Source organism: Mercenaria mercenaria, chromosome 6 (genome assembly GCF_021730395.1).
Source record: "Mercenaria mercenaria strain notata chromosome 6, MADL_Memer_1, whole genome shotgun sequence".
Taxonomy (NCBI): domain Eukaryota; kingdom Metazoa; phylum Mollusca; class Bivalvia; order Venerida; family Veneridae; genus Mercenaria; species Mercenaria mercenaria.
This window is the reverse complement of record NC_069366.1, coordinates 10,930,978-10,945,854: the sequence shown is the minus strand read 5'-3', so window position 1 is coordinate 10,945,854 and position 14,877 is coordinate 10,930,978. Positions and strand designations below refer to the sequence as shown.

General features: G+C 38.7%; 1 protein-coding gene across 4 annotated transcripts; it reads left to right on the top strand.

The window, feature by feature from the left end:
- The first annotated feature begins 386 nt into the window (after positions 1-386).
- Positions 387-14,607, top strand: LOC123550320 (uncharacterized). Of its 4 annotated transcripts, XM_053545091.1 has the most exons (6): positions 387-510; positions 654-725; positions 9,588-9,705; positions 10,272-10,507; positions 11,917-12,842; positions 13,574-14,607. In XM_053545091.1, the coding sequence occupies exons 2-6, from the start codon at positions 696-698 to the stop codon at positions 13,734-13,736; spliced, it is 1,473 nt and encodes a 490-aa protein (XP_053401066.1). In that variant the 5' UTR covers positions 387-510; positions 654-695; the 3' UTR covers positions 13,737-14,607. The 4 variants fall into 4 exon arrangements, 2 of the variants coding, with proteins under 2 accessions (XP_053401066.1, XP_053401065.1); XR_008371253.1 differs by lacking the exon at positions 9,588-9,705; XM_053545090.1 differs by lacking the exon at positions 387-510 and having other exon boundaries at positions 576-725.
- The last annotated feature ends 270 nt before the right edge of the window (positions 14,608-14,877 follow it).

The following is a 14,877-nucleotide window of genomic DNA, read 5'->3' as shown; positions in this document are numbered from 1 at the left end:
TTACTTCTTATCAAAGCAATTGTATTGTCACGCGGGTTCATGATAGCATGACGTTATCACGTTAGTTTAATCTATTCTTTAAAGTTTTATCGTACTCTTTGTGACGCACTTGTCTTGAATAGTTTTATTTTAGTGCAGTTGTCATCAACGGTGTGATTTGATCCATTTGGCGAAGGTCCATAAATAAATCGTTTAATATACTCCTTTATTCATTTCGTATGAAAGCGGTGATCATAACATTTACACAATGGGTTATCTATCTTTAAGCTTAGATAAAGGGCATTCAAAGTATATGTTACTAAATATATTTCCCTAACACTACAGCCTGCTGATGTCACTACAGTCTGCTGATGTTTTCTGTTTCGGATTCCTTGCAATCAATTAATGTCATGGAATCAATTCAGTCGAAAATTGGACTGTCGAATGTTCAGCTACAAAAACTGCCAACAAATGTACTACCGATAATGCTAATCACATTTTCGATCTGAGAGATAATGTAATTGATATAGTGTAAGTATAAACGTATATAAATAGAAATGATAAAAATAGAAATGTATTTTCCATCTCGTTACTTAATTTAGTATTTGTATCGATTAATGTTGGACTTTTTTTTACTTAATTTAAAGTTAATGAAATGTAAATGTTTATTTCAGGGTCATCACTAAGGATTATGGAACTTTGTTTTATGTCTTCAAATGTTACTCATTTCGTCGGAATTTGAGCAGGTTAGTACCTACTAATAATAACCATAAATAATATCACATATTCTGAAGTATGATTTGTGCTCCATTTGCATATATTATTTTGCAATTGTAAGTCACTAAACTGTTAAATATCCAAATGTGTGTAAAATACTTAAAAATAATATATATTCTAGCATAGCATAGTACATTTGTCCTCATGAAATAGTTTAATCAATTGTTCTAAAAATACATGGGAGAACAAACATCACTGGCGAAGGAGCAATTTGGAAGAGTACGAACGATGTCAATATTGATGAGGAGAAATGGGGTTACAACTAGCCAATTCCATCCATATATTTTTCCAGAAATATTTTGGACAACAAAAACAGTCGTTTAAACACCGTGTAAAATCTGTACTAGGACATCTGAAAACTCTCTTAGATAACCTTTGTTTCTTTTATTTACTAGGGGGAAGAAACTGACTGGTCAGTTCTTCCCCCCCCCCCCCCCCCCCCCCCCCCACACACACACACAATCGCAACTGGTTACTCTTGATCATTCTTATGGGGGGAAAAACTAACTAGTCAATTCCTTCCCCCCTCATCAATTTTCCTGGCTAGTCAATTATTTCCCCTGTTAGTGAATTGGAACTGGTTATTCTTGGTTATTCTTAACTAGCCTGTTTTTCATTTCCGTCAGTCAGTTTTTATTTAAATTGCATATCCTTTCCGCAGCCTTAACGTACTAAAACGTATTAGCGTCTGATGGCCCTTTCTCGCTTCCGTAGAAACAACATTTATTACACGAAACTTATTTTGAAATATTTCTGAAATGTCTAGGTCTGCAGCTCTCAAATACGGTTATATCTTACATCTGAGGCATATACTGACACTCTCAGACAACATCAAAAATGACATTTTGAGCGATTTGATGAAGTTCCAAAATTATCAATGTACCCTTGTGGGATTTGTGTTTATCCAGAGCTCAAATACTTTTTCATAGATTAAGTGCTGACATGCTGTACTAAAGCCCAGGTATTTTCAATTCGTAATAAAGTGCTGAAAATTGGCTCCCCAATAGCAAAAAAAAAAAAAAAAGAAGTCCACGCGCATACATTTAGACGGGGTGACCCCTGACTATCTACGAATCAAAATGCGGCTTTCGTTTTCAAGTTTAGCATTTCTACTTTCATTTTATTTACTTCCGGAAATAGCTGAAGGTCGAGTGACGTCATTTTCTGTGTTGTCAAAGAAAATGTCTTGTCAGTTCTTTTCCCCCTAGCCAGTATTTGACTTGTCGGGTGGGGAGAAGAAACTGACAGGTCAGTTCTTTCCCCGCTAGCCAGTACTTGCTTTGTCAGGTGGGAGAAGAAATTGATTGGTCAGTTCTTTCCCCCCAGCAAGTACTTGGCCTGTTATGGGTGGGAGAGGGGGGGGGGGGGGGGGGGGAAGAAATTAACCAGTCAGTTCTTTCCCCCCTAGCCAGAACTTGACCTATCGGGTCGGGAAATGAATTTGACCAGTCAGTTCTTTCCCCCTAGCCAGTACTTGACCTGTCGGGTGGGGAAATGAATTTGACCAGTCAGTTCTTTCCCCCCTAGGCAGTACTTGACCTATCAGGAGAGAGAAAAAATAGACAAGTTAGTTATTTTCCCCTAGCCAGTACTTGACCTGTCAGGTGGGGGAAGAAATTGACCAGTCAGTTCTTTCCCCCCTAGCCAGTACTTGCTTTGTCAGGTGGGGGAAGAAATTGACCGGTCAGTTCTTTCCCCCCCTCCCCCCCCCCCGCCATAGCCAGAACATGACCTTTCAGGTGGGAAGAAGAAATTGACCAGTCAGTTCTTTACCTCCTATCATATACTTTACCTGTCAGGTGGGGGAAGAAATTTACTCGTCAGTTCTTTCCGCTCTAGGCAGTACTTGCTAGAAAAAACTGACCGGTCAATTTCTTCCCCCTCTAGCCAGTACTTGCTCTGTTAGGTGGGCCAAGGAAATGTCTGGTCAGTTCTTTACCCCCAGCAAGTACTTGACCTGTCGGGGGCGGGTGGGGGGAAGACATTTACCAGTCAGTTCTTTTCCCCCTAGCCAGTACTTGACATGTCGGGTGGGGAAATGAATTTGACCTGTCAGTTCTTTCCCCCCTAGCCAGTACTTGACCTATCAGGAGAGAGAAACAAGAGGGCCATGAAGGCTTTGTATCGCTCACCTGATCTATTGACCTAAAGATCATCAAGATCAACATTCTGACCAAATTTCATTAAGATATGGTCATAAATGTGGCCTCTAAAGTGTTAACTAGCTTTCCCTTTGATTTGACCCGATGACCTAGTTTCTGACCCCACATGACCCAGATATGAACTTGCGTAAAGACCATCAAGATTAACATTCTGACTAAGTTTCATGAAGATACAGTCATAAATGTGGCCTCTACCGTGTTAACAAGCTTTTCCTTCCATTTGACCCAGTGACCTAGTTTTTGACCCACATGACCTAGATTTGAAAGTGACCTATAGATCATCAAGATTATCATTCTGACCAAGTTTCATTAAGATATGGTCATAAATGTGGCCTCTACAGTGATAACTAGCTTTTCCTTTGATTTGACCTGGTGACCTAGTTTCTCATCCTACATGACCCTGATTCAAACTAGACTTTGAGATCATCAAGATTAACATTCTGACCAAGTTTCATTAAGATATGGTCATAAATGTGGCCTCTACAGTGATAACTAGCTTTTCCTTTGATTTGACCTGGTGACCTAGTTTCTGATTCTACATGACCCTGATTCAAACTGGATCTTGAGATCATCAAAATTAACATTCTGACCAAGTTTCATGAAGATACAGTCATAAATGTGGCCTCTACAGTGTTAACAAGCTTTTCATTTGATCTGACCTGGTGACCTAGTTTTTGATCCTACATGACCCAATATCAAACTTTTCTAAGATTTTATTTAGGGTAACATTCTGACCAAGTTTCATTAAGATTGGGCCAAAATTGTGACCTCTAGAGTGTTAACACGCTTTTCCTTTGATTTGATCTGGTGACCTAGTTTTTGACCCCAGATGACCCAATATCAAACTCATCCAAGATTTTATTAAGGGTAATATTCTGACCAAGTTTCATTAAGATTGAGCCAATATTGTGACCTCTACAGTGTTAACAAGCTTTTCCTTTGATTTGGCCTGGTGACCTAGTTTTTGACCCCAGATGACCCAATATCAAACTCGTCCAAGGTCTTATTAAGGGTAACATTCTGACCAAGTTTCATTACGATTGGACCAAAATTGTGACCTCTAGAGTGTTAACAAGCGTTTCCTTTGATTTGACCTTGTGACCTAGTTTTTGACCCCAGATGACCCAATATCCAATTCACCCAAAATTTTATTGAGAGTAACATTCTGACTAAGTTTCATTGGGACTGGGCCAAAATTGTGACCTCTAGAGTGTTAACAGTCAAATTGTTGACGACGACGGACGGACGCACGATGGACGGACGACTGACGGACGGACGACGACGGACGACGGACACAGGGCGATCACAAAAGCTCACCTTTGAGCACTTCCCCTAGTCAGTACTTGACCAGTCAGTTCTTTCTCCCCTAGCCAGTACTTGCTTTGTCAGGTGGGGGAAGAAATTGACCGGTCAGTTCTTTCCCCACTTGGCCAGTTCTTGACCTGTCGGGTGGGGAGAAGAAATTGACCAGTCAGTTCTTTCCCCCCTAGCCAGTGCTTGACCTGTCAGATGGGGGAAGAAATTGACCAGTCAGTTCTTCCCCCCCACTAGCCAGAACTTGACCTTTCAGGTCGGAAGAAGAAATTGACCGGTCAGTTCTTTACCCCCTATCACATACTTGAACTATCAGGTGGGGGAAGAAATTTACTGGTCAGTTCTTTCCCCTCTAGCCAGTACTTGCTAGAAAGAACTGACCGGTCAATTTCTTTCCCTCTAGCCAGTACTTGCTCTGTTAGGTGGGGGAAGAAATTGACACGTCAGTTCTTTCCCCCCTAGCCAGTACTTGACCTGTCGGGTGGGGAAATGAAATTGACCAGTCAGTTATTTCCCCCCTAGCCAGTACTTCTCTGTTAAGTGGGAAGAAATTGACCGGTCAGTTCTTTCCCCCCTATCATATACTTGACCTGTCAGTAGGGGGAAGAAATTTACTGGTCAGTTCTTTCCCCTCTAGCCAGTACTTGCTAGAAAGAACTGACTGTTTCTTCCCCCTCTAGCCAGTACTTGCTCTGTTAGGTGGGCAAAGAAAATGTCTGGTCAGTTCTTTCCCCCCTAGTCAGTATTTGACTTGTCGGGTGGGGAGAAGAAACTGACAGGTCAGTTCTTTCCCCGCTAGCTAGTACTTGCTTTGTCAGGTGGGAGAAGAAATTGACTGGTCAGTTCTTTCCTCCCAGCAAGTACTTGACCTGTCAGGGGTGAAGAAATTAACCAGTCAGTTCTTTCCCCCCTAGCCAGTACTTGACCTGTCGGGTCGGGAAATGAATTTGACCAGTCAGTTCTTTCCCCCCTAGCCAGTACTTGACCTGTCGGGTGGGGAAATGAATTTGACCAGTCAGTTCTTTCCCCCCTAGCCAGTACTTGACCTATCAGGAGAGAGAAAAAATAGACAAGTTAGTTACTTTCCCCTAGCCAGTACTTGACCTGTCAGGTGAGGGAAGAAATTGACCAGTCTGTTCTTTCCCCCCTAGCCAGTACTTGCTTTGTCAGGTGGGGGAAGAAGTTGACCGGTCAGTTCTTTCCCCCCTAGCCAGTTCTTGACCTGTCGGGTGGGGAGAAGAAATTGACACGTCAGTTCTTTCCCCCCTAGCCAGTGCTTGAAGTGTCAGGTGGGGGAAGAAATTGACTAGTCAGTTCTTTCCCCCCTAGCCATTACTTGACCTGTCAGGTGGGGGAAGAAATTGACGGGTCGGTTTCCCCCTAGCCAGTACTTGACCTGTCAGGTGGGGGAAGAAATTGACGGGTCAGTTCTTCCCCCCTAGCCAAAACTTGACCTTTCTGATCGGAAGAAGAAATTGACCGGTCAGTTCTTTACCCCCTATCATATACTTGACCTGTCAGGTGGGGGAAGAAATTTACTGGTCAGTTCTTTCCCCTCTAGCCAGTACTTGCTAGAAAAAACTGACCGGTCAATTTCTTTCCCTCTAGCCAGTACTTGCTGTGTTAGGTGGGCGAATAAATTGTCTGGTCAGTTCTTTCCCCCCTAGCCAGTACTTGACCTGTCGGGTGGGGAGAAGAAATTGACCGGTCATTTCTTTCCCCGCTAGCCAGTACTTGCTTTGTCAGGTGGGAAAAGAAATTGACCAGTCAGTTCTTTCTCCCCAGCAAGAACTGACCGGTCAATTTTTCCCCCACCTGATATGTCAAGTATACGCTAGGGGGGAAATAACTGACTAGTCAATTTCTTCCCCCACCTGACAGTCCAAGTATAATGCTAGGGGAGAAAGAACTGACCGGTCAATTTTTCCTCCACCTGATAGGTCAAGTATACTCTAGGGGGAAAAGAACTGACTAGTCAATTTCTTCCCCCACCTCATAGGTCATGTATAGGCAAGGAGGGAAAGAACTGACCGGTCAATTTCTTCTCCCCACCCGACAGGTCAAGTACTGGCTAGGGGGGAAAGAACTGACCGGTCAATTTCTTCCCCCACTTGATAGGTCAAGTATATGCAAGGGGGGGGGGGGAAGAACTGACTAGTCAATATCTTTCCCCACCTATATGCTAGGGGGAAAATAACTGACTGGGCAATTTCTTCCCCCACCTGATAGGTGAAATATATGCTAGGGGGGAAAAAACTGACTGGTCAATTTCTTCCCCGACCTGATAGGTCAAGTATATGCTAGGAGAGAAAGAACTGACTGGTCAATTTCTTCTCCCCATCCGACAGGTCAAGTACTGGCTAGTGGGGAAAAAACCGACCGGCCTATTTCTTCTCCCCAATCGACTGGTCAAGTACTGGCTGGGGGGAAAGAACTGACCGGCCAATTTCTTCCCCCACCTGATAGGTCTAATATATGCTAGTGGGAGAATGAACTGACTGGTCAATTTTTTCTCCCCATCAGACAGGTCAAGTACTGGCTAGGGGGAAAAGAACTGACCAGCCAATTTCTTCCCCAACCTGATAGGTCAAGTACTGGCTTGGGGGGGGGGGGGGGGGGGGGGAGAAGAACTGACTAGTCAATTTCTTCCCCCACCTGACAGTTCAAGTATAATGCTAGGGGAGAAAGAACTGACCGGTCAATTTTTCCCCCACCTGATAGGTCAAGTATATGCTATGGGGGAAATGACTGACTTGTCAATTTCTTCCCCAACCTGATAGGTCAAGTATATGCAAAGGGGGAAAGAACTGACCGGTCAATTTCTTCTCCCCACCCGACAGGTCAAGTACTGACTGGTGGGGGGGGGGAGGGAAAGAACTGACCGGTCAATTACTTCTCCACATTCAACAGGTCAAGTACTGGCTGGGGGGAAAGAACTGACAGGCCAATTTCTTCCGCTACCTGACAGGTCAAGTACTGGGTTGGGGGGGAAGAACTGACTAGTCAATTTCTTCTCTTACCTGACAGTTCAAGTATAATGCTAGGGGAGAAAGAACTGACCTGTCAATTTTCCCCCACCTGAAAGATCAAGTATACGCTAGTGGGGAAAGAACTGACTAGTCAATTTCTTCCTCCACCTGATAGGTCAAGTATATCCAAGCGGGGAAAGAACTGACCGGTCAATTTCTTCTTCCAGCAGACAGGTCAAGTACTGGCTAGGGGGTGGGGGGGGGGGGGGAAGAACTGACCGGTCAATTTCTTCCCCCATCTGATAGGTCAAGTATATGGGAAACTGACTAGTCAGTTTTTTTCCCGCGGAAAGAACTAACTGGGGGAGAAACTGGGCTGTTACACCGGAATTTCGGGCCAAAATTTACCTAACCTACTGTATACGTAGAAATGGTTTCACGCTATTAAGTTAGTGCCTTTCGTGGTTGGTTTGTTTCTGCGACGGTATATAGTCAAGAAACAATCAGCTACTATGAAAATGCGAACGTTTGTAGTTTTCATTGGTAGTCAGAACAGTTTTAATAAGTAGGTCTACATGTATTCTTGATACATTTACTACAATCACATACAAAGTTTCCACTTTCAATACTCTTTCATTTTAGTATATACAGTGGTTTGTTATTGCCAACGGTATATTGTGGAACACACGTTTCTCTCATGATCGAAAAGCCTGGTAGATTGATAAAAGTCTAAGAATATAATGGATATTATTTATCCGCGATCTTTTCTGCTATTTGCCTGCAGCTGTTTGTTACGTGCTCGTGTTATTATGTTTTCACGTATTTCGAGTCCGATGTATTCCTGCAAATCTATGTAGGTGAGAAGCGTTTACTGATGTTTCCAGAACTCTTGGTTCAACCCTTTTGCAACTTCTTATGCTCATATAATGTATATTCATAGATATAAATGTACATGTATGTTTTTAAATCAAATCGCGTATTTTGCATCCGATGTACTTCTGCGAATCTTTGCATTCGCTCAATTGCCCGTCGTCATAGAAACGCGAAATATAGTGTTCGCGAACGTTTCCGGGGTTACAGTAATTGTCTGAGTGACTGAACAACGCTGTTAATGTTTCCGAACTTACATCAGATGTATATATACCATTAAGGCAAAAATAACTTGACTTACCCTTAATTTCCAAAAAAAAAAATGGAAAACAAGATAAAAAACCTCAATACTTGACTTTGAAATGTAAAGGTATATCAATCGGGCCTATTTGGAATACCTCTCACACAAGTAAAAAATGTAAAGATATATTCTTGCCATCAAAAATTCAGAAGAATTACTAACTATTAGAACAATAGAAAATAGAAATGTACATTCTTTCAGTAAAATACGTGTTCATTGTAACATAACGTACACAGATATAATAATTACCAGTTACTTAATATTACTTTTATTGAAGTCATCTAAGCATCAAAATCCTACAGCCTCATCTTTACCTTGCTCTACTTATACAGGAAGTTAGCCCAAAAAAGCTCCAAGTAAGGAAGCAGGGTACACTTCGAATTTTGGCCCCCGTCAATATTTGTTATAAATTGAACTTCGTGATTTTGGATGTCTGTAAATTAAGGTGAGAGATAATGATTATTAATTCTTTAGAAAATTTATACAGCCGATACATGTAAAACTCTGATGTCAGTTGGAAAACTAACTGCTGGTAGCTTTGTATGATCAATGAGACACCTTTTCGCGGAAAAATTCAAATCACGGAAGGGTTCTGTACTTTTTGATTGATACTCAGGAACATTTTCGCTTTTTTGTGAAAAAACGAGCTGGATAGGCCCCCATTCCGTTTATATCCTGACGTTCAGTAAGGACTACTAAATTGAGAAATGCAATAAAATTGGGCATGGTTCTTGCAGCGGGATCATTGCAGGCTGTTCAAAAAGTGTAAAATTGATGATTTTGGCATGCTATTTTTCATGGATGGTGTAAACCTTTCGTTTTGTTAACTTCCTATATTCTTGTATGAGAATCCTGATCTTGCCATTAATTAAAAGCACAAAACATGCACGCAATTTATAAAATGGCCACTCTGATTCTGCTCATAAGTGAAGTGCAATATTGCGACTCGCTACATGTAAGACCACCCGTGCCCAAAATTTTCGCATCTAAGTGTACCCTGCTACCTAATATCTCAAGTATGTATCAAATGAAGGCTGAACTACTATTTTTCACTTCCAACGTTATGAAAACAAGACAAAAGTTTCAGTAGTTGATTTCCGAGTCTTACATAATACCAAGAAATTTCTAACAAACTTGTATGTTTTACTGAAATGTTTGTCAATTCTCGTTCCTAAAAATATATCATTGTTACGCTTTCGTATTTGAAAATTTCAGATGAGTACCAGAATTCGATTGTATTTTCATTATACTTCCTCGTTGGAGGCATACCCACGTCTCTACTATTTTGACGGAAGATTTAGGGATTTACTGCAAAGGTTTAAAAGAATTTTAAGTAAGTACTGTATTGAAGACATAAAAGTCAAAAGTGGTATATAATATGTTTTCTTGGTCATTGTAATCTGTATATTTCGGCCATTTTTGTGCTTGACTTAGTAACAATGTGTATCGGGTCCTGGGAAACGTAGTAGTTCCGAATGATGTACTTCGAAAACAAACGGATAAAGTAGCCCACCCGCTTAGCTCATTAGAGAGAGCGCAGATCTACGGATCGCGGGGTCGTGAGTTCGATCCCCGGGCGCGGCGTATGTTCTTCATGATGGTTTGATAAAAGGCAATGTATCTGAAACCATTCGTCCTCTACCCCAGATTCATGTGAGACCGTTGGCAGTTACCAGTTACCTGCGGAAAACAGGTTTGTACGAGTACACAATCCAGGAAAAATGAAGGAAAGTTAAATTATTTTTGGGTCCATTGGTCGGTCTGAAAACGTTTTTAAAACAAGTTCAAGTTATGTCTGTTAGATGGTATTATTCCTTTAATTTGTATATAGTGTTTATTTCTGAAAGTACATTGTGCTGTCATTTTCAGAATAGATGCGCTTTGTCTTTATTTTAATAGGTCCACTACCTAAAGACGTGCATGATGAACATTTATTATTAGATGCCAACAAGTTGAGCGATATTCTCAAAAATGGTTTTAACATCATTATTGTTGGGAAAGGCGATCTTACTCCGGATGACTTGTTTGTATCGGTACAGAATGTAGAGGACAGCAAACGTATACCTACAACGTCTTGTATTACTGTATTCATTTGTTATGTAAAAGTAGATGATTTGGAACAAACAGTCGCAGAGGTACGTATAGTTATTTGCACTATATTTTGCTTTATTTTAACTAGTTATGTAGCGCGCACTATGCTCCGTTTCGTCCAAACTTCTAAAAAGTTAGACCAGCCTCGTTTAGAAGTGTTCATTTCTAAATATTTTCTTTACATTTGTAAGCTGCTAGTGTATTGGTTATCGCCTAACTTAACTTGTCCTAGCGTTATACTGAAACAATTCTTAAGGATTTATTTCCAGTTCCTATAACCAGAGAAAATCCAAATCTGATGAAAGTTGAATTATCGCTCATATTTTAATGCTAATACATAACGAAACTAGAGCTGCTTTTGAGAAAAGCGCATGTCTCCCACAATTGCCTAATCATCTAAATAGTAAGTCAGTCTTTATATACTGTTTACTCGCTACAAATATGCCTTTGAAGAGTAAAAAGGCTGATTTTGGGTAATTCAAGGGCCATTTTTCTGAAGTGCCTCGGGCGATTTGGCTAGTTAATGAAGTTGGCCTAGGAGTTATAATCAAAACATTTGGTTCAAGTTTGGTGAACATCAGCAAAAAGGCAGATTTTCGGCAATACAGTGGCCATAATTGCGAAGTGCAAGGGCCGATTTGGCTAGGTATCAAACTTGGCCGAAGACTTATGGTCAAACACGTTTAGTTAAAGTTTGGTGAAGATCGGATGAGAAATGTTTGACTTAGAGTGCGGACAAGATTTGTGACAGACACACATACACGCAGACAGGTGTCAATAAACATGTCGCCCACACCACTGTGTGGTGGGAGAAATAATTATTTAAGAATCGCAAAAGCTCATTACTGGCTTTCAATGTTGAAAAATTCTAGCTCGCAAATTAATAAATAAATAGAACAAAGTACACAGAAATCACTGTTATCATTTTTCAAAGCCTTTCAAAAGTTCTGTTTGAAAGCAAACATGACACAACAAGATTATACTGTAATGAGTGTCTTTGTTTACATGTATACTGATCAAAATGACTGACCTCGACAAAATTTCAATGAGATTCACTAATTGTATACAAAATAATATGGTTGACGTTTTTAAAAATAAATATGTTTATATTATAAACTTTCAACTGTTGAATTTAGTTTTAGAAGTACATAGTTATTTTGGAAAGATATACTTTCTTTTTACCTTAATTCTAGTAATTAGTCACTTAGTGAATACCAGTTGGTAAAATTTGATAATTGATTTTTTTATGTTACTATAAATGTTTCTATTATATGTTAGTATTAAAATAAGTGACATGTGTTTAAACCAGTAAGAATTGTCCCTTGAAACACATTGCAATGATTAACGAACATAAAAGATAAGTAAATATCATTTAGATGGTAATTCAGTTCTGTATAATCTACTATTTTTTATAAGCCTGATATAGTTTTTACAGTTTTGTTTTGTCTTACAGGAGATAGTGCAGACAATTGAATATTTGAAAGAGACAGGTAGAGATCGAGATGAATTTGCAGATTCATTTATTATTGCCTGCAAAACAAGCAAATCAGCATCGGATGAAGAAATACTACGTTTTCGAGAAGAAATTCGTCTGAAAGCAGAGGTGACACTTGGCTGTGTCTTAGACACTGACAATGTCATTATTTCGACAGGGGAATGTGATATTAAACACCGCATTTCATATATATACGAACGCTGCATCATTGAGTTGTTAATCAGGATCCGTTCATTTCTTGGGTTATTCGTTAAGAAAAGACGGCAAATAGAACAGAATCAAACCTGTATTTTGCACCAGACACCGGTTTTGTCGGCCATTTTAGGTTTTCTAAGAAATAGGTTTTATTTATCAGATATTTCTTACTTGAAACATAATAGAAAATCTTTCCTTAATCAAGTAATACCTCGTTTGGCACGTCACGTGAGATGCACAATAATAACACTCGTGTCCTCAAAATATACTTTGCCCACTTGGTTATGCACTCGGCTACTAAACGTAACTGAGTTTGAAGACGTTTTGATTAAATCAGTTTCAAACAAAACCCGGTACGTGCTGGGTAAACTTGAGCATACTAACGTATCTAAACATATGGAAATACAAAATGTCAAAAATGGCGTCCTCGAACTTGAATCCAAAGTATTGAATCCTTCAAACTGTTTTACATTTGATTTCATCTTGCTTTTTCTTCAAAGAGACTTTGAGGACGCGTCCTCGAATGCAGAAAAGAAAATATCTTCAATGAGAAAAGTATCAATCACCATGAGTAAAATGATATACGAAATAGATGGTTATTTGAAACAAACGATCGTAAAGCACGATAAATTCCCACATAAAGATTCCACTGTGACGATCCCTACCAGCCTACGACACAATATTCTGGCGTAAGTTCAAATTTTTAATTCTTATATCTAAAAAAGAATGCTTTCCAAATATTCCAAGTACTGTCAAAACAATAGGAATATGTTTAACATCAACACATAATATTAGAGATATTTGTCAAAGTCTAAAAACTTCTCTAAGATAGTGTCTCGTCAATTGTTTCTGATATTAAAAACAAATTACGATAGAAGATGTTAAAGTTACGTTATATAACCTTACATAACGTAATGTTATAAATGCGTTTGATCGACATAATTCGTAACAGGTGCATTCGTACAGTCCTGTTTTATCTTTTAATACTTCATTCTACGTGTCTCGACGGCTTAACTTTCTGAACCTTAAAAATACTCGAACAAAATGTCAATTTTATGACAAAAACTGTAGTTTTCCAGTGTGTTTTGTTTTCCAAAATTTTACATGGAGCTGTTGCTTTAATGCAACCTGAAATATCCTTAAAAATTTATAACAGTTCTTCTATAAAAAAAGCAATGACTTCAATTTTGGAACTTTTTTGGTATCAAGAATAGTTTCATTTTGTTATGAAAAACACAACTACCCTATCAATTATTTCTTGATCATTGATTAAAAACTATTCAAAATATATTAACATATTTATTACCAATTGGGGTGTTAAGAACTGGGTATAACAATTTCAAAGACATACCGAAAACTTTGTTACGGAAATAATAGATCAAACATTAAGTCATTAAGTACTTATGTGTTACCTTTTCAGAATGAAAGGTGTCTATGGAATGGGAACAATATATGGTGTTATAGAGATCCACTTACTAGTAGATAAAGACAGTCTTGACAAAGCTCTGTTAGATCGTCTAGAGTTGTTGATGCGAGAAATTCACTTGCAAAATTCATACAGAATTAAACACATCAAACACTAAACGACGCGGGAAACGCCGCAGACATTGCCGATGTGATGTCTTAGCTGTTGTCCGTAAACCACAGATCAAGCATTGGCATATAGCCCAAAACTAGCCGAAAAAGCACGAAACTGTTTCTAAGAAATTTATGCTGTATTATATAACTTCTGCTTTTTGTCTGATTTAAACAATATTCTATCTATATCTGTACCTTTTTGGCAACATAATTGCCTCTATAAAATCTATGATAAGTTATGAACTTGGTTACCTTAGGTTACAGACAGACAAACAGACAGACAGACGGATACTTTTATTTACAATCAGGTTCTACAGCATGTAAACATGAGAACAACATGATTTATTATATTAACAAATGTTGGTGTTTATACACAGCAATATTTAAACAAACATTTACATGGTGTTTTTTTCACAAATCAGGTTACTAGGTCAAATCATACTACAAAAAAGAAATTGTAATCATTTTAGAGACGATACTTTCTTATTAATCATAGTAATTTCTTATCAGCTTGTTTACCACATTAAAACCTTAATCAATATTAAAACTGCGTTATATGAGTTTTAAAACTATGTCATTAGGTTAAGTTATAGAAAACCCTTGTTCACATCCAAGAGGCCACGTAATAGAAAAATAAAAAAAAAAGGAAATATTGCTTACACGCTGGAGCCTCGTTATCGTCTAAACAGTTACCGTCAAGGCCGAAAATTCCCATCTGCACCTACAAACAGTGAAAGAATCTTATAATATTGAACACTTATATGAAATTTCTACAATTATGGTTAAAATTATCGAGAAAATAGTTTTGAAATAACCTATACTTTTCGATTTTTTTAATATGTTGGACAGTTTTTGTTTAAAAATAGGTATGTTTGATACGCCTTTTTTCGTTTTACAACTATATATATATATATATAGTATTTAGAAACAAAGAGAATGAATGATATTATTTCATTTCTGAAGTGAAAAAAAAATGATAGAAACTTATCTTGAATTACATTTCTACTCATTTCATATAGCCATTGAACAAATTTATCCCAAAGGATTTGTGTGTTTTGCAGCTCCAGTTTTTTTCCATTCTTTTGGAATAGATGAGATAAGTTTATGTTAGCAGAAGAACTCGCTATTAGGAATATTGTATTCTTG